This window comes from Bos javanicus, chromosome X (assembly GCF_032452875.1).
Source record: "Bos javanicus breed banteng chromosome X, ARS-OSU_banteng_1.0, whole genome shotgun sequence".
In the NCBI taxonomy this organism is placed as follows: Eukaryota; Metazoa; Chordata; class Mammalia; order Artiodactyla; family Bovidae; genus Bos; species Bos javanicus.
This window is the reverse complement of record NC_083897.1, coordinates 138959574-138986741: the sequence shown is the minus strand read 5'-3', so window position 1 is coordinate 138986741 and position 27168 is coordinate 138959574. Positions and strand designations below refer to the sequence as shown.

Genomic DNA, 27168 nt, shown 5'->3' with positions numbered 1-27168 from the left:
CCCCGATTCCCGCTTTTATTGTCTTCCTCACGGCCAAACTACAAAACGAGGTGCCCCATCAGATCAGATCAGTCGCTCAGTCGTGTCCGACTCTTTGCGATCCCGTGAATCACAGCATGCCAGGCCTCCCTGTCCATCACCAACTCTCGGAGTTCACTCAGACTCACGTCCATCGAGTCAGTGAGGCCATCCAGCCATCTCATCCTCTGTCGTTCCCTTCTCCTCTTGCCCCCAATCCCTGCCAGCATCAGAGTCTTTTCCAATGAGTCAACTCTTCGCATGAGGTGGCCAAAGTACTGGAGTTTCAGCTTTAGCATCATTCCTTCCAAAGAAATCCCAGGGCTGATCTCCTTCAGAATGGACTGGTTGGATCTCCTTGCAGTCCAAGGGACTCTCAAGAGTCTTCTCCAACACCACACTTCAAAAGCATCAATTCTTCGGCACTCAGCCTTCTTCACAGTCACTCTCACATCCATACATGACCACAGGAAAAACCATAGCCTTGCCTAGACGAACCTTTGTTGGCAAAGTAATGTCTCTGCTTAAAGAGCATCAAATCTCCTCCTTTGCACATTTTCAATGCATTCGCAGTCAGGTTCTTGTCGTCCAGGCTCACCTAGTCCTCTCTCCGTCGTTACCAAGGACACAGATGTGAGTCCCCTGTGCCCACATCTTACACATTAGCCTCAACACACGGAGGGGGCTACTCCCCATACCGTATGCTACACAACAGTCAAAGAAAGTCGGTGCTTTCCCTCCTCTGTTCAGAATGATGCTTTGCAAAGCAAATGGTATTAATTTCAGTGAAGACATCTGCAGGCTGTAAATCTTAACCAAACGAAAGACCTGAACGTCAGGACTGAAGATCAAGCCAAAGTCACCATCAACACATTTCCAGAGCAATCTAGAGATAATATAAATGTCAACTTACCAGCAACGCATGTTAAGGAAGTGAAAGAATTCTACTGATCAGAAGGTACTTCTGAGAACAGAGAACTGAAGAATTCTGATCGGATGATGAAATTTATACCCAACCCTTCTCTTCATCTTGCTTGACCCTCCATAAGCACTGGGCCAGGCACACAGACATAACACAATTCAAGTTGAAATAATGGAAAGGGAGTGAAGAGAGATAAACAAATTATAATAAATGGGGTGAGGGTAATGAGGTTCCATGCCTTGAGAATCTTGCGTTCCATATGCAAACACACAGAAAAGAAAAAAAAAAAAAAACTCCAAGTGAAGACAGTAGATAAATATCAAGATACCGTTTATATGTGGAAATTAAAAAAAAATCAAACGAATTTATTTCCTAAAGAGAAATAAACTCACAAACATAGACAACAAACATGGTTACCAAAAGGGAAAGAGGTGGGAGGGATAGGCTAGGAGCTTGGGATTAACTACACACTGCTGCTGCTAAGCTGCTAAGTCAGTCGTGTCCGACTCTGTGTGACCCCATAGACGGCAGCCCACCAGGCTCCCATCCCTGGGATTCTCCAGGCAAGAACACTGGAGTGGGTTGCCATTTCCTTCTCCAAAGCATGAAAGTGAAAAGTGAAAGTGAAGTCGCTCAGTCGTGTCTGACTCTTAGCGACCCCATGGACTGTAGCCCACCAGGCTCCGCCATCCATGGGATTTCCCAGGCAAGAGTACTGGAGTGGGGTGCCACTGCCTTCTCCAAACTACACACTAGTATATGTAAAATAGGTAATCAACAAGGACCTACTGTATAGCACAGAGAACTATATTCAATGTCTTATAATGTACAACAGAAAAATACGAAAAAGAATATCTATACATCTATGTATATATGTAAACTGAATGACTTTGCTATATACATGAACCATTACAAACCAACTAGACTTCAATTTTTTAAAAAAATCAAAAATAGGAACAAAGAACAACAGCAACAAATAAAACAGTAACAAATAAGAAAGATATTAGCCCAACCAAATCAGTAATCACTGTAATGTCTAAATGCACCAATTAAAAGACACTGATTGTCAGAATGAATAAAAAAAAAACAGACCCAGTTATACGTTATCTATAAGAAGTCTGCCTTAAACGTAAAGACACACATACATTAAAAGGATGCTAACACTAATTATCTGGAGAAGGAAATGGCAACCCACTCCAGTGTTCTTGCCTGGAGAAACCCAGGGATGGGGGAGCCTGGTGGGCTGAAGTCCATGGGGTCGCACAGAGTCGGACACGACTGAAGCAACTTAGCAGCAGCAGCAGCAGCAGCAACACTAATTATCAGAGAAGGCAATGGCAACCCACTCCAGTACTCTTGCCTGGAAAATCCCATGGACGGAGGAGCCTGGTGGGCTGCAGTCCATGGGGTCGCTAGGAGTTGGACACGACTGAGCGACTTCACTTTCACTTTTCACTTTCATGCATTGGAGAAGGAAATGGCAGCCCACTCCAGTGTTCTTGCCTGGAGAATCCCAGGGACGGGGGAGCCTGGTGGGCTGCTGTCTATGGGGTCGCACAGAGTCGGACACGACTGAAGTGACTTACCAGCAGCAGCAACACTAATTATAACAAACCATGAGTAGCTATATTAATTTCAGAGAAGATTTCAAAGTAAAGAAAGCTATCAAAGATTAAAAAAAAAAAAAAGCATTACATAATGATAAAGTGGTCAATTCTCCAAGAAGATGTAACGGTTCTGAACAAACTCCATGAGACAAGACCAAGTAGAACCACAAGGAGAAATATTAATAGATGTGTTCACTATCATAGCTGGACACGTCAACACCCTCCTCTCAGCAACAGACAGATCCAGTGGGCAGAAAATCAATGAACACAAAACTGAACTCAACTGCATATATGCCAAGTCACTCATTCGTGTCCGACTCTGCAACCCCGTGGACTGCAGCCCACCAAGCTCCTCTGTCTGTGAGATTCTCCAGGCAAGAATACTGGAGTGGGTTGCCATGCCCTCCTCCAGGGGATCTTCCCAACCCAGGGATCGAACCCAGGTCTCCCACATAGCAGGCAGATTCTTTTACTGTCTGAGCCACCAGGGAAGCCCCAACTGCATATAATTGATGTCAGATGTACATTCAGATCAGATCAGATCAGATCAGTCCCTCAGTCGTGTCCGACTCTTTGCGACCCCATGAATCTCAGCACGCCAGGCCTCCCTGTCCATCACCAACTCCCAGAGTTCACTCAGACTCATGTCCATCGAGTCAGTGATACCATCCAGCCATCTCATCCTCTGTCGTCCCCTTCTCCTCCTGCCCCCAATCCCTCCCAGCATCAGAGTCTTTTCCAATGAGTCAACTCTTTGCATGAGGTGGCCAAAGTACTGGAGTTTCAGCTTTAGCATCATTCCTTCCAAAGAAATCCCAGGGCTGATCTCCTTCAGAATGGACTGGTTGGATCTCCTTGCAGTCCAAGGGACTCTCAAGAGTACATAATTGATATTATATATAGAACTCATCATTCAACAACAGCGGAATACACGTTTTTCTCAAGCTCACATGGAATCTTCATCAAGAGAGGCCACATTCTGGGCCACAAAACACACCGTAACAAATTTAAAAGGAGAGATAACCTATAACGTCTGCTCCCAGAATACAATGGAATGAAAACTAGAAATTCGTAACAGGAAGATCACTGGAAAACCCACAGACATATGGAGTTGGTGGTATCATCTGCCAAATCTCACAAGAAGAGGTGACCTGAATACAACTGTATCTACGTTAAGACATTGAGTCAATAACTAATAAAAAGCAGCAAAACCCAAATGGGTTCACTGGTAAATTCTACCAAACATTTAAGGAAGGAATTATACTAATTCTCTTGGAGAAGGAAATGGCAACCCACGCCAGTATTCTTGCCTGGAAAATTCCATGGACAGAGGAGTCTTGTGGGCTACAGTCCATGGGGTTGCAAAGAGTCAGATATGACTAAGCACACACACACACACACACACACACACACACACACACACACAGAGGCATCTAAGAAAATACCTACAATTATCATCAAACTTAATGGTGAAAAACTTGAAGCTACCCTGGACTGGCAACACCAGAATCCAGTGGAAGTCTCTTAGAAACACAGCATCTCAAACCCTACCCAGACCTACTGAATCAGCATCTTTGGACGTGGGGCCCAGGAAACTGTATCTGAGCAAGCTCCCCAGGAGACACTTGAGCAAGCTGATGTTTGAGAAGCACTGCTCTAAGAAGTTGGGATCCATGAAAAATAGAACTAGGGAGAAAATGGAAGTCATGAGACGAGTGTATTTCAGAGACAACTCATATGTGAATAATAGAGAGGATGGCAAATTAGCTCAACATGAATCTCAAGAGCTTTGCAGAAAGATGGGTAAAAAGTTAAAGGAGAGGGTGGCCCTAAAGAGGATTTTGAGTTTTTAGGCTGAATGATTGAATGAATGCTCATGTTTTTCATTAACATGGAGATTCCAGGGAGAGGACTTGGTTTGGGGAAGGCAAGTAAGCAACTTGGGCCAGGTCACAGAGTTTACAAATCACAGCCTCAGGCCCACGGCCCAAAGACCAGACTTGCCACATGCCATTCACAGCCTCTCATGCACAGGGCAGAAGAAACGTGTCTCACTCAGGGCACAGAGACTTAAAGGGCTTTTAAAGAACCATAAATCAGAACGGATTGATATGAGTCGAATCCACACCTCAGGATAGAAATACTGTTTCAGGGAAGAACCTGTTTACGTTAACCTTTGCTTCCCAGTGCTTTTACTAAAAGGGTACCTCTGTACATAAAGGCCTGCGTCAGGGAACCCTGCCCTCTGCCTGAAAGTTAACACATTCCCCTTCCCAACTGTCCCCAAGGCTGGCCATTCCAGGAGATATTTGCAAGATCAATGGCCTTTTAAACTTTACTTCCTAATCTCCTGTCTCTGTGTGTTCTATAAAAGAACCTGGCATCCAGACTCCAGTAAGACAGTTATTTTGAGACATCAGTCTGCCATCTTCTCAGTCTGCTGGCTCTCCCAATAAAGTCATTATTCCTTGCTGCATCACCTCGTCTCCCAACTTACTGGCCTGTCATGCACTCAGCAGAGCAAATTTGGACTCGGTAAGAATATGGTGGTGGTTTATGCACATATGGACAGAGCAATATCAGAAAGAATGAGGCAGGTAAAGAAAGGACATTTCATTGACCAAAAATGACATTCTCATTCTTCCTTCCAAATATCAGAGGGCAAGTACCACTGTCCCATTTCCATTAGACGCTAGGGATTCAGAAAGAGCCTTCAACTCCATACATTAAGGATCTTAAGTCTTGATTTATACTACTATAAAGGCATTCTTGATGCACTCTTACAAGTGAAAGGAGAATGCAGGCCGCCTAGCCTTGACTTCCTCCTGAGCAAGACACAACCTCTCAACAGATGGCAGCTTAATGTGATAACGTACAAGGTTTCTGCACAGTGGCTCACAGAGGGCTGGAGATGGGACTCACCTAACCTAGGTTATTTTTTTTCCTCCCAAACTCTGTCCCAGGAGTGAGCAGAAAATGATTTAGAAGTCAAAGAGAAGAGCCTCCGAGTGTGCATAATTCAACATTCCACCAGAGTTCACATCTCCTAATAATATTCTCCATTACCAGTTGGAAAACAAAAGTTGTAAGGCGTTTCATTGTCTTTTTGTCTCCAAGTGACAAAGAGACGAAATAAACATACGTGGGATGCCAAGCACAAAAGCAGAGAATGGGTGCAGGACGGAGCTGCATCCCAGACCCTTAAAATACAGCAAACCGATGTGTTGGTGGCAAACCTGCCCTGGGGTCTTGAAATTAGTGTCTGTCTTTAAAGCAACAGGCTTTCCTGGGGAACAGGACACTTTTCGATGTAGCTCCATGCAGTAGGTTGGGGATGGCCGAGATTTACAGTTGATTAACCTGCATAGCTGAGTTGCTTTCTCAAAGGCTTCTAGGAAGGGATTACTTCTGTGCCCAAAGAGCCCGAGAGAATGGGGAGGGCGGCTCGCGGCCGTAATGTGCATTCCCCAGGCTCCGTACACTGTGCTCATTGAAGCAGATAAAGCAAAGTTAAAGAAGCATTTAGTTCTTCAGAATGGCAGCCTTAATAAGTATCTTTTTTTGTGTGGAAGGATTTAGGAGGAGGGGAGGGTGAGCCTTAGTGAAGGCATTATTTCTTCATACAAAAAGAGAAAACATGCATACAGTGAAATGCATAAAAAGCCAAAACGCGCCCGGCTCCCCGCCTCCCTCCCTCCCCCAAGGAAAAGATGCTGAACACACACTCCCCAAACGCCAGAGCATGAATCTTCACAGCTTAATAGTCCCGGGGCCATTGTGCACTTTCTCCTGGGAAAGGGGGCTCATTCATCTGCAACCGCCCAAGTTCAACCTTTCAGCTGTGAGAACCAGGGTGGGGTGAGGGTAGGGGGTGTGCACTGCCCTCCAGAGTCCCACCGTCTTTAGCAGGAGGAGGCCAGAAGAGGTGCCATGTCCGTCCGGTCGCGTCCTGAGGAAGAATGGCTTGGCTTCCCCGGCCCCTCGTTACAATGCTACCATCGAGGCACGGGAGAAGAGTCTGCGAAAGGCTGGGCCAGCCCCACCTGCAGGCAGCCGAACCCTCAAAGTGACCTTTGCCTGCACAGTGCAAGGCCCAGGAGCCTCCACGGCTCTCATCATAAACAGCATTCCCGACATGGAATCTGACAAAGAATCAGTCCCCTGTAGTGAATTCAAATGCACGCGGTTTAATAAGGCAGTGGCTTATGACCCCACTTCTCCTTCTTCTCAGCTCGGCCTTACCCACAACCTGTCTTCCAACGGGAAGAGACGTTAGCAGGAACGGAGCCACTGGTGTAACGAAAAGTGCATCCGGGTTGTGGGGTTTTCCATTTAGCTAAAGAAGGTGATTAATCCAGTTCATCCACACCTGTGTCTCTATGCCAAAAATTTTCAAGAGGGACTTCCTATAAGCTAAGGCAGATTGGGAAGGTTTGTCTTTGAGGTCCACAGACATTTGGGACTGTAATAGAAAGAAGGAAGGAAGGAAAGGAAAAAAGAAAGAAGAGAAAGAGAGAGGCAGAGAGAGAAAGAAAAAAGAAAGAAACAGGAGAACGGAAGGAGGCAAGGAAGGAGGGGAGAGAGAAGGCAGGCCATCCTTACAAAGTGCACTCTTGAAGCCAGTGCATCCCTCGCACCAATGGAAAATGAACTCACCCACACTGGTCGCTCCGCTCTGAAAGGACGCAGTTGAGAGAAGTCCTTTCTTTATTGTGTGGTTTTAAAGACTATTCTTTGACCTCTGCTATTTATGACTTGAAAGCTGTGAAGACAGGGCCAGGCCCCTTTGGCTCCAAAAGGCGCTGACACACAAAAGCTTTTCACCTTTGTTCCACGTACCTCATTCCACCCCCCACCCCCCTGACTCAGGACACATCCCTACCGCAGCCCCCTGGTTTCACAGACTGAACTCTCCCCTTTCTCTGGCCCAGTTACAGCCATTGCCGAGCTGACAAGTGGCCACCTTCGCTCCTTTGCAGGGAAGGAAGTCCTGGTCGTCACCACCCGGCTGAGAGGGGGTCTGGTAGGAATATAGATGTCTTGTCATCTCACGTCAGTTAACCATGAAATTGTAGGCAGAATGGTTCAGGAAACCAAGCAACGCACGGGGGCAAGTTTCAGCCACAATGTGGGATTTCTCGAGTTATTCTTTTACCATTTACAGATTTATCTGTTCCCTTTCTCACTCTTAATAGCATTCGAGACAGTTTTCAAAGTTCCATCGGATATAGCCAGAAAAACAGATAAAAACTGGACAATAAAAACTGGATCAGTGATAAAGCTAGTTCCCAAAATACATGAGATAAATTTCAGTAACCTTGCTAAAGTAAGTGATTTTATTTACCGCTGAGCCTTCCAACAGCCAACTCTAAAGGAAAAATACAGTGTCCAAGGGCTAAAATATATACCAGTTTCTGCTGCTGCTGCTGCTGCTACTGCTAAGTCACTTCAGTCGTTTCCTACTCTATGCGACCCCATAGACGGCAGCCCACCAGGTCCCCCGTCCCTGGGATTCTCCAGGCAAGAACACTGGAATGGGTTGCCATTTCCTTCTCCAATACCAGTTTGTAGGGGAAGAATAATTCCTGTTGATTAGATGAGCATGCCTGAAGAAGGCATGGCAATCCATTCCAGTATTCTTGCCTGGAGAACCCCATGGACAGAGGAGCCTGGCGGGCTACAGTCCACAGGGTCGCAAAGATTCGGACACGACTGAGTGACTAAGCACACAACAAGATGAATACGATGAATGCCCTCCCAAGTTTTCTCCTAAAAACGGCACGGAATAACAGACTGATGTCCTCGGCAAGTTCCTCAGAGTGTTCCCCAACGACTGAGTTTCTGAGACAGTCTCTGAGAATACTGCATGCCTTGCATTGCAGCAACATGGGGTTCAGTAAATGTCATTCATTAAAGGACAATTTCGAGATAGTGAAGGGACATAGTTGAGTCCTGTAATCAAGGCATGGATGGTACAGCATCTGGAAACTCTATATGCATGGAAGTGAAAGTCGTTCAGTTGTGTTTGACTCTTTGCAACCCCACGGACTATACAGTCCATGGCATTCTCCAGGCCAGAAGACTGGAGTGGGTAGCCTTTCCTTTCTCCAGGGGATCTTCCCAACCCAGGGATCGAACCAGGATCTCCTGCACTGCAGGCAGATTCTTTATCAACTGAGCTATCCATGAGGCACATACAAATGTTGGTGCTCTGGGTGACTTTCTGTACTGCAAGGATACAAAAGGTTTGAGCTAGCCTTGGCAAGTATCAGCAAAGCAGTGGCGTGTGGATTATCACTGTCATTTCAGAGGCAGCGGAGGTGCTGTTAGCTCTGATACCCACAGCAAAAATTACATATCCTAACGAGGATGATTGTTCGGATAAGAATGTCACCCTAACTCTGCCTACACACACATCAAAGAAGGTGAAGGAAGTACTTGGTCAAGATCCTTCTTAGGAAATAGTACTTTCTCTTACAATATGGAAGAAACCAAAAAGGTACAAGCTCAATGGGACATCCTACCCATGGCTGCAGTAATTTTAGGCTGAAAGAGAGTTTAGAACAAGTGCCCAGCTTACCATTAGACACACATACACAGTTCATATTGGAATCAAGCAGAGCCTTATGGGACTTTCCCAAGATAGACCTCCCCCAAGTCCTCTGACTTCCTCCTGATTCTTCAAAAACTTTAGCCTCCTAGGCTTTCCCTGAGATCCAACAAGCAAAGTTAATCTGAAAAGGGAGAGAATGCAAGAAGACGGGAAAACAGTCAAGAAGACAAAATAATAACAGTTTACCCATTAAACAAAATCAAGGATGGCTGTTTCCTCCTCAGGGGCTACAGATAATATTCTGAGCTATGTCCTTGAGCCATTTTACGGATACCGGAACCCCACCACGTGAAGGAAGTTTACTTCATGTTGACCACAAGCATTCCAGACCCAATAGAACCAGAAGTCTGATAGGTTGATTCCCAAAATACCACTTGTGTACCTCACCACCAACCAAGCAGAATAATGTCCATAAGCTGATCACACACCTGCAACCCCTCTCCCGCACCCAGTCATTAAAAACATTTCCCTATACGCTATGACATCCCTGATACGTAGAATCTATAAAGAAATTATACAAAGGAACCTACTTACAAAACAGAAAGAGACTCACAGACTTAGAGAATGAACTTATTATGGTTGTCAGGGGGAAGAGAGGGAGTTTGGGATGGACATGTATGGACGTGTGGGATGGACACGCTATATTTAAAACTGATAACACCAAGCAACCACTGTCCAGCACAGGGAACTCTGCTCAGTGTGGCAGCCTGGATGGGAGGGGAATTTGGGGAGAATGGATACATGTGTATGTGTGGCTGAGTCCCTTCACTGTTCACCCGAAACTGTCACAAGATTATTAATCGGCTATACACCAAAACCGGAGAAGGCAATGGCACCCCACTCCAGTACTCTTGCCTGGAAAATCCCATGGACGGAGGAGCCTGGTGGGCTGCAGTCCATGGGGTCACTAGGAGTTGGACACGACTGAGCGGACTTCACTTTCACTTTTCACTTTCATGCATTGGAGAATGAAATGGCAACCCACTCCAGTAATTTTGCCTGGAGAATCCCAGGGACAGGGGAGCCTGGTGGGCTGCCGTCTATGGGGTTGCACAGAGTCGGACACGACTGAAACGACTTAGCGGCATACACCAAAACAAAACAAAAAGTAAAAAAAAAAAATTTCCCTGAACTTCCTTCATGGCCCCAGGTTACCACTCCATGCTTTCACTGCAAGGGGCACAGGGTCAATCTCTGGTCCCCTGGTTGGGTGAATTCCACTTTCTGGCTAAATCAAACCCTGTTGTTGAGTCCCTACGTCCTGTCCGACTCTTTGCGGCCCCGTGGAATGCAGCATACCAGGCTCCTCTGTCCCCCACTGCCTCCCAGAGTTGGGCTCAAATTCATGTCCGTTGAGTTGGTGATGCGATCTAACCTCTGATGGAATACATTACACCTTCAGAACATCTGGCAGACCGTCATGACCATGCAATGCATGCTTACAGAGATGCTTTTCATACGGTCCATGGACAATCCCTTTCCCAAGTCAGCTTTCAGGAACTCTTCCTCAGTCATGGGCCAAGTAAGAGATTTCAGTTGTGTCTCCTTCCGCGAGATGGGAGGAGAAATCGAGGAAGAGATGCGGAAGGGGTGGGGATTACAAGTTACACGGAGGTGCTTTTTCCCTTCGCCATGTCTTTTCTTTGAAGTTTACGGCAGGTGGACATTCTTTCATCCCCGTAAAAACTGATAGGGAACAATCAGAAACACGTTGGGCTATTCGCGTGCCACATGCTGGACTTGAATCCAAATAAGAACCTGTTCTTTTCCTTAAATATTGATTGTGCTACTGGCCAAGTGTTGCAAGTTACTGCAGCACACAGGCTAGTTTCTAGGCTAAAAAAACCTCAGAATGTTCCAGCTACGGCTGGCTAATGATGCCCCAAAGCACACTAATATGTTTGATAAAAGTTCCCAGCGTGAGGGCGGAAAACACTTACCATAAGAATGACGGTGTGAGGCAAAGCAAATCAACAACACTGCTATAGCCTGCCTTCCACGCTAGAGGCTCCAATTAGAGCTGTGAACCTGCGTTCCAGGAGGCTGCGTCAGATGGAAGGGTGCCTCAGATCTCTCGTTGTTAAAACCATTAACTCACCAATCCACCTGCCCGGCCGGGCAGCGACCCTGCTAAGAGCCTTCAGCACTTACCACTTCAGACACGAAGCTCGGAAACTAGGTATTTATTTAGCTGCACCATCTGCCTCAACCTGACGCAAAGAGACCACTCAGGGAAAAAAGACCCTTGATGCTGGGGAAGATCGAGGGCAGTAGAAGGGGGCGACAGAGGATGAGGTGGTTGGATGGCATCACTGACTCAACGGACATGGGTGTGAGCAAATTCCAGGACACACTGAAGGACAGGGAAGCCTGGTGTGCTGCAGTCCATGTGGTCGCAAAGAGTTGGACACGACTTTGCAACTGAACAACAAACAACCATCTGTAACTTGTTTTTGTTTTCATGGGCTCCACATTCTCCCACTTCGTTCTTTCTCTTTTCTCCACTTCTGCCTTTAAGTCAGAGATCATATCGACTTGCATGTTTCCCTACAGCGATACTGGATGGAGGACTGGAGACTATGGTGGCACGTGGAACCCTAACTCAGACTTGCTGACTGTGTGATTTGCAACTGCACGGAGACCAGGAACTCTAAGAGCTCAGGTCTCCCAGAGGAGAGACTTCATCACTTGGCGAGCACTCAGCGGTCTTTGGCGTCCTCGAGATTATGCCATTTACTGTCATGGTGTTATAGCAGAGTCTGAAAAATGTGCATTCAACAGGTTTTATTCATCATGCTGGCACAATATTGCATTACTGACCGATTTTTCAAAAGAACAGTAGCCAAACTTTAACACACCTCACGATTTCTTTTCCTATGTGTTCCATACACATTTTAATTCCACCACTGGTTTAAAGAAATAGAATATCTCTCTTCCTAAATTATCACATCCCATTTACTTAAAAATGAAGTTATAATCAAGGGGGTGGCAGAGGACAAGATGGTTGGATGGCATCATTGACTCAGTGAACATGAGTTTAAGCTAACTCAGGGAGATCGGAAAGGACAGGGAAACCTATCATGTCCGTGGGGTTGCAAAGGGTCAGGCACGGCTTAGCAAGTGAAGATCAACGCCATGATCATTACTTATGAAAATAATAACGCTAATATTAAAAATAAAGGGAATTAATTACAACACTCGAGAAGTTTTCTACTCTTGCAGCAGCATAAACCTACAACTTCTCTTGACACATTACTGGAGACTGTACTTATGAAAGAAAGTGAAGTCGCTCAGTCGTGTCCAACTCTTTGCGACCCTATGGACTGTAGCCTACCAGGCTCCTCCGTCCATGGGATTCTCCAAGCAAGAATACTGGAGTGGGTTGCCACTTCCTTCTCCAGGGGATCTTCCCGACCCAGGGATCGAACCCAGGTCTCCCACATTGGAGGCAGACACTTTAACCTCTGAGCCACCAGGAAGCTTAATGAAATACTTTGTAAACTCCCAAAAGACATCAATACGTTGGACAAGAGATGCTCAATATACATCAACTTTGTCCCTGAAATGGATATTTATACAAAGTCAGGGAAAACTGCATGAATATCGGTAAGTATTACCATAGGTTTTAAGTGTTTTAAAGTATAAGGAACAACTGGAATTTCAAACTGTTGCATATTACAGCACTGTAAAAGATAAACTGTTCAACTTTGGTTTTTTGGCTATTTGGACATAGCACATTTCCATGGGTGCCTGAGTTTTCATTTTCCTCCTTAGGATGTATTTTCCTGGGGTTCTATGGACTTACAGTCATTACCACATAAATCATGGAAAGCATTGAACACAAAACAAAAGCCTCCAACAGTCACATTCAGTTATGTTTCTGGGGTTTGACCTTTATCCAATAAATTTCACAGATGCCAAATGAAGCCATCCAGATGTTCATACAAGCAAAACCAATCTTCCTCACCTCCAAATTTGGCTTCAGAATACGCCTGGAAAATCACTAAGCATCTGGAGTTATGGCCCTTATAAGAACAGAACTCCCACTGAGATCAAAGTAACAAGCCACCACACCAAGATTGAGCTCTGAATTACTGCTTTTCAACTCAAATCCTCACAACCAAATGGGAAACAAAAGTGAACCAACAGAGTTACAACATCCAGAAGGAGAAGGATGAGCACGCATGCACCCCAGATGGGTGGCTGTCACCAAGAGTGCCAGTCTTAGGCGCAAGGTTCAGAAAGCTAACAGACCATAAGGTCAGAGCATACTTATCTAACAAATGCACGACTGTCGTGCAAACATAAAATGAACAAGTGTCAAATATTGAACTCATGAAATACTACCAGGACCAGGGATATCTTACATTTGGTTCAAAGGAGAAATCCAAGGAATACAAACATACGGACACACAAAAAGGATCACTTGAGTGGATTTACAAATACACGCAAAATGCTCTGTTGATGGGGAAGCTTCAGTTGCAGTCCCCTGCACACAACCATTTGCATTTCCACGGACAAGAGTCATCTGCATTCTTATCAGCCTCCTACCATTTGCAAAGGAAGAAAACAGCTCAAAGATATGAACAATGTAGATAAGCCACAAGATGCAAGGTGGAGAGCATCCAGCCACCTTTCATTTTGCCCATTCTGAAGTCCTCCACAAGTCTTACTTGTGGCAGAGGATGAGATGGTTGGATGGCATCACCGACTCAATGGACATGAGTTTGAGCAAACTCTGGGAGACCATGAAGGACAGGGAAGCCTGGCATGCTGCAGTCCATGGGGTCACAAAGAGCTGGACACTGAACGACTGAACAAGTCTTACTGGGATTCCCAGGTGGTGCTAGTGGTAAAGAACCCGCTTGCCAATTCAGGAGATGTAAGAGACATGGGTTTGACCTCTGGGTGGGGAAGATCCCCTAGAGAAGGGCATGGCCACCCACTCCCATATGCCTGCCTAGAGAATCCCATGGATAAAGGAGCCTAGCAGACTACAGTCCATGGGGTTTCAAGAGTCGGACATAACTTAGTGATTTAGCACACATGCACAGCTCTTGCTGGCTCTAATAATCACTCAACGTTCAAAAAGTAATTGTGATTTAATATTTTCTTCCTATTGTTTGGGCTTCCTTGTGACTCGGACGGTAAAGCATCTGCCTGCAATGTGGGAGACCCGGGTTCGATCCCTGGGTCAGGAAGATCCCCCAGAGAAGAAAATGGCACCCCACTCCAGTATTCTTGCCTGGAAAATGCCATCGACGGAGGAGCCTGGTGGGCTACAGTCCGTGGAGTCGCAAAGAGCTGGATACGACTGAGCGACTTCACTTTCACTTTCCTTTCTTATTATTTACCATTCATTCAGTCAACGAATCCTCAAAAGCTGATCAACAATCTTCCACCCATGGTGTTAAAAACGGTCCATTTATTAGTTTCAATACATCAAGATACGTCTTTGTATTGAGAGAAAAATACTACTTTACTGTTTTGTTTCTGCTTGCTTTTGCTCATGGGAATGCCTTGGCAGACGAGAGAGGCTGGCAAACTACAGCAAATGGGCAAAGCCAGCTCAGCACCTGTTTTTGTACAGCTGGCGAGCACAGAATTGTTCTTACTTTTTTAAATGTGGCTGGCGAAAACAAAATTTCATGACATGGAAGTTATATAAATTCCAATTTCCGTGTCTGCACATAACGTTTCATTGGAAAACAGCCACTTACCTTTGTTTATCTCCTATCTATCACTTTTTTTCAGGCTACAATGGCCACAAGAGTAGTTGCCACCGAGACCTGAAGCACTACAAAGATGAAAATATTTACTATTAGACCTTCTACAGAAACTGTATATGGTGAGAATCAGAATTCCTAACATTATAATGGGCCTCTGAAAAGGTGCTAGGCGCATACCACATGGTCAGTAAATCATGTGTTTATTTCCCTTCAAGTTATAAAGTAAAACTTCTGAGAACAGAACTGTGTTCTTCAATTCTTTTTGTTGCTGTTCAGTTGCTCAGTCATGTCCGACTCTTGGGGACCCCATGGACTGCAGCACACCAGGCTTCCCTGTCCGTCACCATCTCCCGAAGCTTGCTCAAATTCATGTCCATTGAGTCAGTGATGCCAACCAACCATCTCGTCCTCTGTCGTCGCCTTCTCCTCCTGCCTTCTCCCTTAATTCTTTTTTATAACTTGCAAAATGGACAGACAAAGGCTTCTGAACCTCTCTTAGCACTATTGAGATTGAAGTCAGGAAACTCCTCACCGTGAGGGAGTCCTGCGTGTTGCGATTGTCAGCACCCCTGACCTCCACCCACCAGATGCCAGTAGCTTCCCACCACCAATAGTGACCACCAAAAATGTCTCCCCGCATTGCCAAACATCCCGTGGGGAGCAAAATCGCTCTAGCTGGGTAACCAGTGGCCTCAAGCTATGCTGGACATTAAGTCACTGTTCTAAATTACGAAGGAGCTGAAAGCTGCTAATGAACCCTGACTTCATTAAAGGAGGAAAAATTTCCTAATTAATAATAAATGATCTTTATTTATTATTAATTAAGAAATAATTAATTACCTGCCTCCTGAGAAATCTGGAGGTCAAGAAGCAACAGTTAGAAGCAGACATGGAACAATGGACTCGTTCCAAATTGGGAAAAGAATACTTCAAGGCTGTATAATGTCACCCTGCTTATTTAACTTACAGGTAGAGTACATCAAGCAAAATGTCGGGGTGGATGAAGCACAAGCTGGAATCATGACTGCAGAGAGAAAGAGAAATATCAATAACCTCAGATATGCAGATGACAGCACCCTTATGGCAGAAGGTGAAGAGGAACTAAAGAGCCTCTTGAACAAAGTCAAAGAGGAGAGTGAAAAAGTTGGCTTAAAGCTCAACGTTCAGAAAACTAAGATCATGGCATCCGGTCCCATCACTTCATGGCAAATAGATGGGGAAACAATAGAAACCACGACAGACTTTTCCTTGGGCTCCAAAGTCACTGCAGATGGTGACTGCAGCCATGAAATTAGAAGACACTTGCTCTTTTGAAGAAAAGCTATGACAAACCTAAACAGCATATTAAAAAAAAAAAAAAAAGCAGAGACATTACTGACAAAGGTCCATACAGTCAAAGCTAACGTTTTTCTAGTAGTCATGTATGGATGTCAGAGTTGGGTCATAAACAAAGCTGAGCGCCGGAATGGATGCTTTTGAACTGTGGTGTTGCAGAAGACTCCTGAGAGTCCCTTGGACTGCAGGGAGATCCAACCAGTCCATACTAAAGGAAATCAGTCCTGAATATTCATTGGAAGGGCTGATGCTGAAGCTGAAACTCCAATACTTTGGCCACCTGATGCAAAGAGCTGACTTATTGGGAAAGACTCTGATGCTGGGAAAGACTGAAGGCAGGAGGAGAAGGGGACAACAGGGGATGTGATGGTTAGATGGCACCACTGACTCGATGGACATGAGTCTAAGCAAGCTCCAGGAGTTGGTGATGGACAGGGAAGCCTGGTGTGCTGTAATTCACGAGGTCACAAAGAGTCAGACAAGACTGAGCAACTGGACTCAACTGAGTAAATGATCACGCTGCATTACTCAGATACAAAATGGATTGTATAACTTATTTTTTCCCTGAAGGTAGTACAGTAAGAATGTACTTTGGAGGAGGAAGAAAATGTAATGTATACATTTCATTCATGGATAATTCACAAATACTTAATGAGCACCAGCCAGAATGGCTATCATAAAAAATATCCACAAACAATAAATGATGAAGAAGGTGTAGGGAGAAGGGAACCCTCCAGCACTGTTGGTGAGGATGTAAATTGGTACAGCCACTATGGAGAACAGTATGGAGGGTCCTTAAAAAACTAAAAATAGAGCTATGGCCCTGCCCCCTTGGAGAATGAAATGGCACTCCACTCCAGTATTCCTGCCTGGAAAATGCCATGGACGGAGGAGCCTGGTGGGCTACAGTCCACGGAGTTGCAAAGAGTGAGACACGACTGAAGCAACTGAGCATACGCACATGACCCTGAAATCCCGCTCCTGGGCACACATCCAGAGAAAAACCTGACCCAGGAGGATACATGCACCCCAGTATTCACCGCAGCACTGTCCACAACAGCAAAGACATGGAAACAGCTCACACGTACGCCAACAGAAGAAAGGCTGTAGCAGCTGTGGTGCATATATACAACGGGGTATTACTCGCCGTTACAAAGAATGACATCACGCCATCTGCACCAACATCTATGGGCCTAGAGATTGTCACGCTAAGTGAACCCAAGTCAGATGGAGAGGGGGAAATGCAGTATGACCTACCTGATATGTGGAATCTACAAAGACATGATACACACGAACGACTTACAAAACAGAAAGAGACCAACAGACCTAGAAAACACACTTACAGTTGCCAGGGAGACAATAATCAGTGAGTTTGGGATAGACATGTACTCTGTTATATTTAAAATGGATCACCAGCAAGGAACTAATGTATAGCACAGGGAACTCTACTCAATCCTCTGTAATAAGCTTATGGTCACCGGGGGCAAGGATGGGGGAAGGGATAGTCAGGGAGTTTGGGATGGACATGGACACACTGCTGTATGTAACATGGAGAACCAGCAAGGACCTGCTGGACAGCACAGGGAACTCTGCTCAATACTCTGGAATAACCTTATGGTTCCCAGGGGGAAGGATGGGGGAAGGGATAGTCAGGGAACTTGGGATGGACATGCACACACTGCTGTATCTAACATGGAGAACCAGCAAGGACCTGCTGGACAGCACAGGGAGCTCTGCTCAGTGTCATGTGGCAGCCTGGGTGGGAGGGGAGTTTGCGGGAGAATGGATACATGTATATGTATGACTGAGTCCCTTCACTGTTCACCTGAGACTATCACAACATTGTTTGTGATTAATCAGCTGTACCCCAATACAAAATAAAAAGTTGAAAAAAAAAAAAAAAAAAAACCCAAAACACAAATGCTCGGTAAGCAACAACTCTGTACCCAAACATGTTTCTAGGCTTCAAGATACCACAATGAACAAAGCGGGACACAATCAATTGCTGCCTGAAGCTTATTTTCTGGTGAAGGACACAGAATCGCAGAGACAAAGAAATAGGTATATAAAACGGCAAGGGTGTAACATGGCCGAGGACACTGTAAAGGTGTGGGAGATGATACAGGAGGACAATGCTGAGGAGGCGGCATTTGTGCTGAGATGTGAATGAGGGGTGGCGGGGGAGGCGGTGGTGCGTGGTGAGCTGGGCGTCATTGGGAGATGTCTGGGAGGAAGGAAAAGACTCATTGAAGGGTGTTGAACACAGGAGGAAGTGGAGAGAGACCACAGGCAGATGAGAAAGTGTTTACACTGAAGGAGATGCTTAGATATTAAAGGGCGTGAGGCAAATGGCAGCATGATTCAGATTACACGTGGAAAGGGTCTTTCCAGCACCCGCATGCACACAGGAGAATCTGGGAGCCCAGAGAGCATGCTCGTGGACTGGTCCAGATGAGAGATGCTGGCAGACTGGACAAGGCTGGCAACTGGATGGGAGGAAGAACCCATGTTCTGGAAAGATCTTGATGGTGACCAACTTTGCAGATGCAACCAGAACTAATTAGAAACTGTGTACTTTCTATAAAAAGTAGAGACGTCCCTTTGCCAACAAAGGTCTGTATAGACAAAGCTATGGTGTTTCCAGTAGTCATCTGTGGATGCGAGAGTTGGACCATAAAGAAGTCTGAGCACCAAAGAATTGATGCTTTTGAACTGTTGTGCTGGAGAAGACTCTTGAGGGTCCCTTGGACTGCAAGGAGATCCAACCAGTCCATCCTAAAGGAGATCAGTCCTGAATATTCACTGGAAGGACTGATGCTGAAGCTGAAGCTCCAATGCTTTGTTCACCTGATGTGAAGAGTCAACTCATTTGAAATGTGTAAAATTTGAAAGGACCCTGATGCTGGCAAAGATTGAGGGCGGGAAGAAGGGGACGGCAGAGGATGAGATGGTTGGATGGCATCACTGACTCAATGGACATGAGTTTGAGTAAAGTTGGGGAGACAGTGAAGGACAGGGAAACCTGGCGTGCTGTAGTCCATGGGGTCGCAAAGAGTCGGACACAACTTAGCCACTGAACAACAACTTTCTATGAAATATTATGTAAACTCTATCTTTTAACATACATTCAGTTATCTCATCTGCATAACTTTTTGACTTGGTGGGGTTTTTTTTTTTAACTCTTCTGTCCCAATATTTGTTCAAAACAGTTTTTAAAGTTGTAGATCTTTATTCAAGACCACAATGGAGACAGCATTCCCAACTTGAGTTGCCTCTATTGATTTGCTTGCCTTGGAAGTCCAACGGACAGAGAATCCTGGCTGGCCACCGTCCGTCGGATAACAAAGAATCAGGCACGACTTAGTGACTGAACAACCACCACACCCGATTTGCTGAGTTATTTCAGGGCCATTATCCAATACGTATGTGCTTGATTTTCCCCACGTGTAAAATGGAGTTATCATCGCTTACCCTTCACTTCATTAACCAGAAGATCAAGAGGAAAAGCTTACACAGCGCTTCAAAGTCTGAAAAGAAATGCAAATTATCTGCGAATGTACTCAGTGAGGATAATATCCAAAGGAGATAAACTTTGATTAACATGTAAGGTTCATCCCCATGGATTCAGACTAAAGACAACCCTGAAATTTATGTCAGCTTTGTAATATATTCCAAAGGTTCTGTTGCAGTTAGCCGTGACTTATTGATTCATTTTTGCTTTCAGGCAAAAGGAATTGATTTCTGTTCTTGTGAAATTCAGTCTCTCATGTCAGCCTTGATCATTCAATTATGAAATATGGTTCAACGATCTGTATTCCCCAGAGTTGCAATATTCTTTAATTAGGGTATTTTAGAAGCAGTTCAAATGAATCTCTCCCATTCAAATTTTAAATGTATATAAAAATTAATTTCTTGATGGGGTAAGGATAAAAGGGGTGCTAAGTATAAATAATACAGATACAAAAAAATTACCATGATGTGAAGGCAAGTTATGACCAACCTAGATAGCATATTAAAAAGCAGAGATAATACTTTGCTAACAAAGGTCCATCTAGTCAAGGCTATGGTTTTTCCAGTGGTCATGTATGGACATGAGAGTTGGACTGTGAAGAAAGCTGAGCCCCAAAGAATTGATGCTTTTGAACTGTGGTGTTGGAGAAGACTCTTGAGATTCCCTTGGACTGCAAGGAGATCCAATCAGTCCATCCTAAAGGAGACCAGTCCTGGGTGTTCATTGGAAGGACTGATGCTGAGGCTGAAACTCCAATACTTTGGCCACCTGATGCGAAGAGTTGACTCATTGGAAAAGACCCTGATTCTGGGAGGGACTGGGGGCAGGAGGAGAAGGGGACAACAGAGGATGAGATGGTTGGATGGCATTACTGACTCAATGCACATGAGTTTGGGTGAACTCCATGAGTTGGTGATGGACAGGGAGGCCTGGTGTGCTGCAGTCCATGGGGTGGCAAAGAGTTGGACACGACTGAGCAACTGAACTGAACTGAATAGCCAACCAACAAAACTGGAAAAAAAAAACTACTTATGAAATTTAGTCACGTAGCCATATATTCTTATACACACACACACACAATCTTTTTCTGTAGTGACGACATAAACAAATTCAACACTAGTTGAAGAACAATTAATATAACAAATACCAGAAAATGTCTTATGACGGCCAATGTTTACGATACTATATAAAAAGGAAAAGGATCATAAACCAGACATTCCATTTCGGCCCAGAATCTCGAGAGTCAGAGATAAGCAAAGCTTGCTTTCACCAAATTATTTCACATTCACACGATTATGCAATTTTGACTGTAAAATAAAAGAATGCTTCAATTTTCAGTCTCATAGTAGCACCCACGAAAGAAAATTCAGCAAACTCTACTACAATCGCAAAGCAGTCCAGTATGTATAGCAGGTTTCAACTGTATTCACTTATACTGTCTGAATATAAAGCAACTTTCAGGCTAGAGCTGAAGCATATACATACACACATACAGATTCTTATAGCTTATGATGTTTTGAGACTGAGAAATTTACGCCATCAAACATATGAATGAGAATAATGTGAAATTTAGAATATGGGTGTGCAACAAGAAATACTCAGAAATAGAAAAGAGACTGCTTAGTTAAAGAATCGAATTACTTAATGAGCAGTTCCTGCCCACAAAGTAAACACATACAAAATAATTTAGCTGTAAGTCGAATGCATTAAGTCCTCTGGTAGAATCAGAAGATGTTTTCTTCTTAAAAACATTTTTGACTAAAATAACTATAGAATGGAGAGACAAATAAGGTAATATATAGAAATACTGATAATCTTGATTGAAGCAGTGACTACATTAACGGAACCTATACATGTGATAAAAACCTTACAAAACTGTATTAATACATCCCTTGTACCAATGATGATTTTCTGCTTGTAATACTGTGCTATGAATATATAAGGTATAAACATTGGTGGAAAGAGGGTGAACAGTACATGTGATTTCTCTCTTACTACCTTTGTGGCTTCCTGTGACTCTACACTTATTCCAAAATTAATTTAAAAAAAAAACACTGATACAGTTGTAGGGAACATACCTTTGAACATTGCTTGTGATTCTGGCACCAAACCAGGGAACCATTGTTCTGCAAAACGAAAAAAGAAACATTGACTCATTAGATATTTTTCTATTTGAAAACTACATACACCTGCGTGCATTAATATAATTTTAAAATATCCGCCCTAATGAAAGACCAACCTGCCACCCTGCTACATCTTTCTTTCTAAAACAGAAAAGTGGGTTTCTAATGGAAATCGTGTTTTGCCCTTGACTGCATGATACAAATACTTATAAAATAATGAACAATTTCAAGCTGTTTTGGGAAGGAAAAGTGTGTGAGCCATCTCTCAGGGGTGTGCTGGGTGATGAAATACAGACCAGCAGGAAAATGACCCGCAGAGGTGTCTTACTGGAGGCTTTTCAATTTCAACTAATCAGTAAAAAGAGTTTGAGCCTGGAAGTCAGATCCCATGGGAAAAACATTCTCTCTCTCTCTCTCTCTCTCTCTCTCAATCTCTCTCTCTCTCTCTCTTTCCCCCTTCTCTCCATGTGTGACTCTGGACAAGGGACTTACTATGTCTGTCCCTCAGTTCATCCATCTGTAAAGCATAAAGACATTAGCTCTTGCATGTGGTCAGTGGTATAACTAAGTGAGGGGATACGCACAAAGCACTCAAACATACCAAATGCCAGGACTAGGATTTATTCAAATTCAAATTGATTTTATTGAAGTATAGCTGATTTGTAATGTGTTAATTTCTGCTGTACTGAGTGACTTTGTTATACACACACACACATATATATATACACATATATATACACACATTTTTTCATATTCTTTTCCATTATGGTTTATCAGAGGATATTGAGTGAATGAGGACTGATGCTGAAGATGAAACTCCAATTCTTTGGCCACCTGATGCAAAAATCTGACTCCTTTGAAAAGACCCTGATGCTGGGAAAGATTGAACGCAGGAGGAGAAGGGGACAACAGAGGATGAGATGGTCGGATGGCATCACCGACTCAATGGACACGAGTTTGAGTAAACTCTGGGAGTTGGTGATGGACAGGGAGGCCTGGCGTGCTGCAGTCCATGGGGTTGCAAAGAGTCGGACACGACTGAGCGACTGAACTGAGCTGATTGAGTACAGTTCCCTGCACTCTACAGTGAAAGTGAAAGTGAAGTCGCTCAGTCGTGTCCGACTCTTCGAGACCCCATGGACTGCAGCCCACCAGGCTCCTCCGCCCATGGGATTTTCCAGGCAAGAGCACCTGATTGGGGTGCCATTGCCTTCTCCATTGCCACTCTAAAGTAGAACCTTGTCTATTCATTCTATATATATGTGTGTGTTTCCACCTGCTAACCCCAAACTCCCAATTCGCCCCTCTCCACCACCCCACCCCCTTGACAACCATCAGCCTGTGCTCTATGTCTATGAGTCTCTTTCCGCTTCATAGATAAGTTCACTTGGGTCGTATTTTAGATTCTACACGTAAGTGACATCATATGCTACTGATCTTTCTCTGTCTGACTTATTTCACTTGGTATGATAATCTCTGCATCCGTCCATGTTGCTGCCAATGGCATTATCTCATTGTTTTCTGTGGCTGACTAGTATTTTATTGTATATATAAGTTTCTTTACCTACTCATCTGTTGACAGATATTTACATTGCTTCCATATCTTGGCTGTTGTAAATACTGACACCAGGAATATAGGGCTGCATGTATCTTACCGAATTACAGTTCTGTAGAACTATGATTTATTATCCCTGGATTCTGAATTTCTGTTTGAAACTTGTCCTCATACATGACTAAAATTTTGGTTGGATTATGATACTTTACATCAGACTGTGCTAGGTTGGGATAGGTTGGGAGAGCTAATGGAAATGGTCACCTGGTAATTAAGATGCTCTGACTTCCTGTTCTCTGAAGTTCAAAGTTGGCTACAAGATTAAAGTAGCCCATTACCTATGGCTGAATGCCTAAACTTGTAATTTTAAGAATGTCATAGTGAATAGAAGAGTATCACCTTTGTTTGCACTCAAAAGAACACTGAACCAATAATATACCTTTTAAAAAATATTCTTATTACAAATTTACTGATATATACTTCACATATCCAAAAATCACTCATTTAAACTGTATAATTCAGTGGTTTTTAGTAGAAAGGCAGTGCCACCATCATCACTCATTGTTGGACTTTTTCATCACCTCTGACACTAAGCTGTCCGTTTTGCAGTCCCTCTCTTCAGACTCTGACAACCACTAACATACATTCTTTCTCTAGAAATTTCCTTACCCTGGACACTTCATGTAAATGGAATCAGAACATACGTAGTCTTCTGTGTCTGGATTATTTCGCTTCATCTTGTTTTACATTATGCTCTTGAGAGTCCCTTGGACAGCAAAGAGATCAAACCAGTCCATCCTAAAGGAAATCCATCGTGAATATTCACTGGAAGGACTGATGCTGAAGCTGAAGCTCCAATACTTGATGCAAAGAGCCGACTCATTAGAAAAGACCCTGATACTGGGAAAGATTGAAGGCAGAAGGAGTAAAGGGCGACGGAGGATGAGATGGCATCACCGACTCAATGAACGTGAGTTTGAGCAAGCTCCAGGAGAAACAGTAGAGGACAGAGAAGCCTGGCGTGCTGCAGTCCATGAAGTCGCGAACAGTCGGACGCAACTTAGCAAGTGAACAGCAGTCTTTTTGCTTCATCCATACTGTCACATACATCAATACTTCATTCATTCTTGTTTTACGTCATATCCTATTGTATGGATATCTGCTCTTCCATTCACAGTAACATATCTTCCTAATGCAGGATTCTCAAAATCACAGGGTAGATCTCAACTGTTTAGGATTAGAAATTCCCCTCTTCTATCTAAAAATCATTTGGCTAAAAGATCTCAGTCCTGCAGGAGAGCTTTCCCCATTAAGTGTCTCCGTCACACTAACTCAAGTCTCCTTTGCAAGCTTAACTCCCCCAAATGTGCTGAATGCCCCTAACAATTTTAGATAATCTGCTCTTAACCTCCTTACCCCCTCGCTGAGCTGCACCCAACCTCAGTGGTGCCCACTGATATCTCCCTACATTATCAATACCTACCAGTCCATCAATAAGGGCTGGAGCTGTGTATGAACAGCCTGGACTGAGGTCAGGCATGGTCTTCTGTAGGCTTGATATCAGAGAAATAAGAATTTAATAGACTGGGTGGGGGCCAAAGCTGGACAAACAGTGGACATGGTTTCAGTTCAGATCAGTCGCTCAGTTGTATCCAACTCTTTGCGACCCCATGAGTCGCAGCACGCCAGGCCTCCCTGTCCATCACCAACCTGGTTTAATTACTGGCAATAATGTGTTCAAGAAAGAGGCCATCATGGGAAAACCCGGTGTTTCATAAAAACCGGAGACAAAGTTCACAAGGGCTTTAGGCAGACCAAGGTATTGGTCACAAGCAGGGTGTGCTGTGTTCAGACATGTCTCAGTCATGTCTGAGTCTTTGCGAGCCCTGGGACTGTAGCCCACCAGGCTCCTCTGTCTGTGAGATTTCCCAGGCAAGAATACTGGAGTGGGGTAGCCATTCCCATCTCCAGGACATCTTGCTGGAGATACAGGGATCAAACCTGCATCTCCAGCATTAACAGACAGGTTCCTTTCCACTGAGCCGCCTGAGAGGCCCATAAAGAGGGTTAACAATAGCAGCAAGAAGCCGGGGCCAAACGCTAAGTATGCTGTTATGGCAACGCTGGGGGCAGGGTCTGGGGCATCCGGAGAACTTTTCTCCTCATCGTCCTGTCTGGGAGGGTTTCTGTGGCCTGTCCCATGTGGGGTTGGGTCCTGCTGGGACTTCCAAGGACCAGGTCTGGCCAGACCACAGCCTGACCCCAACTTGAGTGCCCCGTGCTCACACCCCAGAGATGGGAACCCGTGAGGTTCCTTCCAAAGAGACACAGGGCTAAAGCGAATGGACTCCCAACCTTGGAGACTAGGTCAAGGCCAGATCTTGACCACCTCCTTCAGCAGGGTCATGGTCTGAGGGGGGCTTCCCTGGTGGCTCAGACAGACAAGAATCTTCCTGCCAGTGCAGGAGACCCTGGGTTGGGAAGATCCCCTGGAGACGGGAAAGGCTACCCACTCCAATATTCTTGGGCTTCCGCTGTGGCTCAGCTGATGAAGAATCTGCCTACAATGCGGAAGACCTGGGTTCAATCCCTAGGTCAGGAATATCCCCTGGAGAAGGGGATGGCAACCCAGTCCAGTATTCTTGCCTGGGAAATCCCATGGATGGAAGAGCCTGGCGGAGCTACAGTCCGTGGGGTTGTAAAGAGTTGGACACGACTGAGCGACTCCTTGACAACAACAGTGTGGTCTAAGGACCTTCTGCCTTCGTGAGTCAGGTCAGCATGTCCTGCCCCTTGCCCTGGGATCCCTGAGCTGGGATCCCTGACCTGGGACCAGCTTCCACCAGCTTCCCCTCCAGGTCTTCCTTCCCCTGGACACATGTGCAGGCCCTCTACAGCTCTGCCTCTGCTCTTGAGAGATGCCTCACACACCCTCCTGCTCTGGGATCTCTTTCCCCTGATCTGAGTCTTAAGCTCCTCAGCGGGAGTGTGGTCCTGGAGACAGGGCTTCCTGTTTCCGCTCCACTTGAAATCTTCACACTGGCAACTGGACCAGCTTCTTAGGCCAATTGCAAGGGTGCCCAGAGCTTCAGAAGCAGGCATGGCAACTGCTTCCTGCCCCCAGTGATGGGCTGACAAAAATATTACCAGCGGGGTCATATGCTACTGACCTGAGTATTATCGATAAATTTCATGATTGAGACAGTACAAGCATTTGCTCTGGTTATCTGTCATAGTCACCTACATGATCAATCCATGGACCACACAAGCTTCCTCTGCCCATTTGACACTGAAGGCACTTGGAGTCAAAGAGGGCAAATAATATATATATATACACACACACACATTCTGCAACCAGTGGTGAAACTCAGCTACGAGTGCCGTGGTGAAGAAAAGCGAGGGAGACAGACAGAGGCTGAGAGCGGGCTGTGAATGAAATCTCCAGGTGTGTAAACCACAAGGAGAGTAGGAATCGGACCAGAGAGTTCCCAACATTGTAAGCTCGGAGAATATCAGATCAGGTGGCGCGGCTGGAGCAGGGAATAGCAGAGGAGATGCGGTGAACACGCAGGAAGCGGAGCAGGTTACAAATTACTGGAAAGAACACTTTTCACTTAGTATATATCAGAGGGTTAAAAAAATAATAACAACATAGATTAGAGCTGTGAGAAGATCCATTCATGGCACATCTTGGTTAGAATCCTTCTGTTCGCTTTGCAGGTAAAATGGTCAAATCTCAACAACAGACGAAACCAGGG

General features: G+C 44.8%; 1 protein-coding gene across 1 annotated transcript in view; it reads right to left on the bottom strand.

Annotated features, from left to right (window-relative positions):
- ANOS1 (anosmin 1) overlaps positions 1-27168 on the bottom strand; it is a 207960-nt gene that overhangs the window by 146872 nt on the left and 33920 nt on the right. The window contains exon 2 of the mRNA XM_061408192.1: positions 21814-21861. Coding sequence (XP_061264176.1) covers positions 21814-21861 — 48 coding nt within the window. The remainder of the gene's footprint in view (positions 1-21813; positions 21862-27168) is intronic.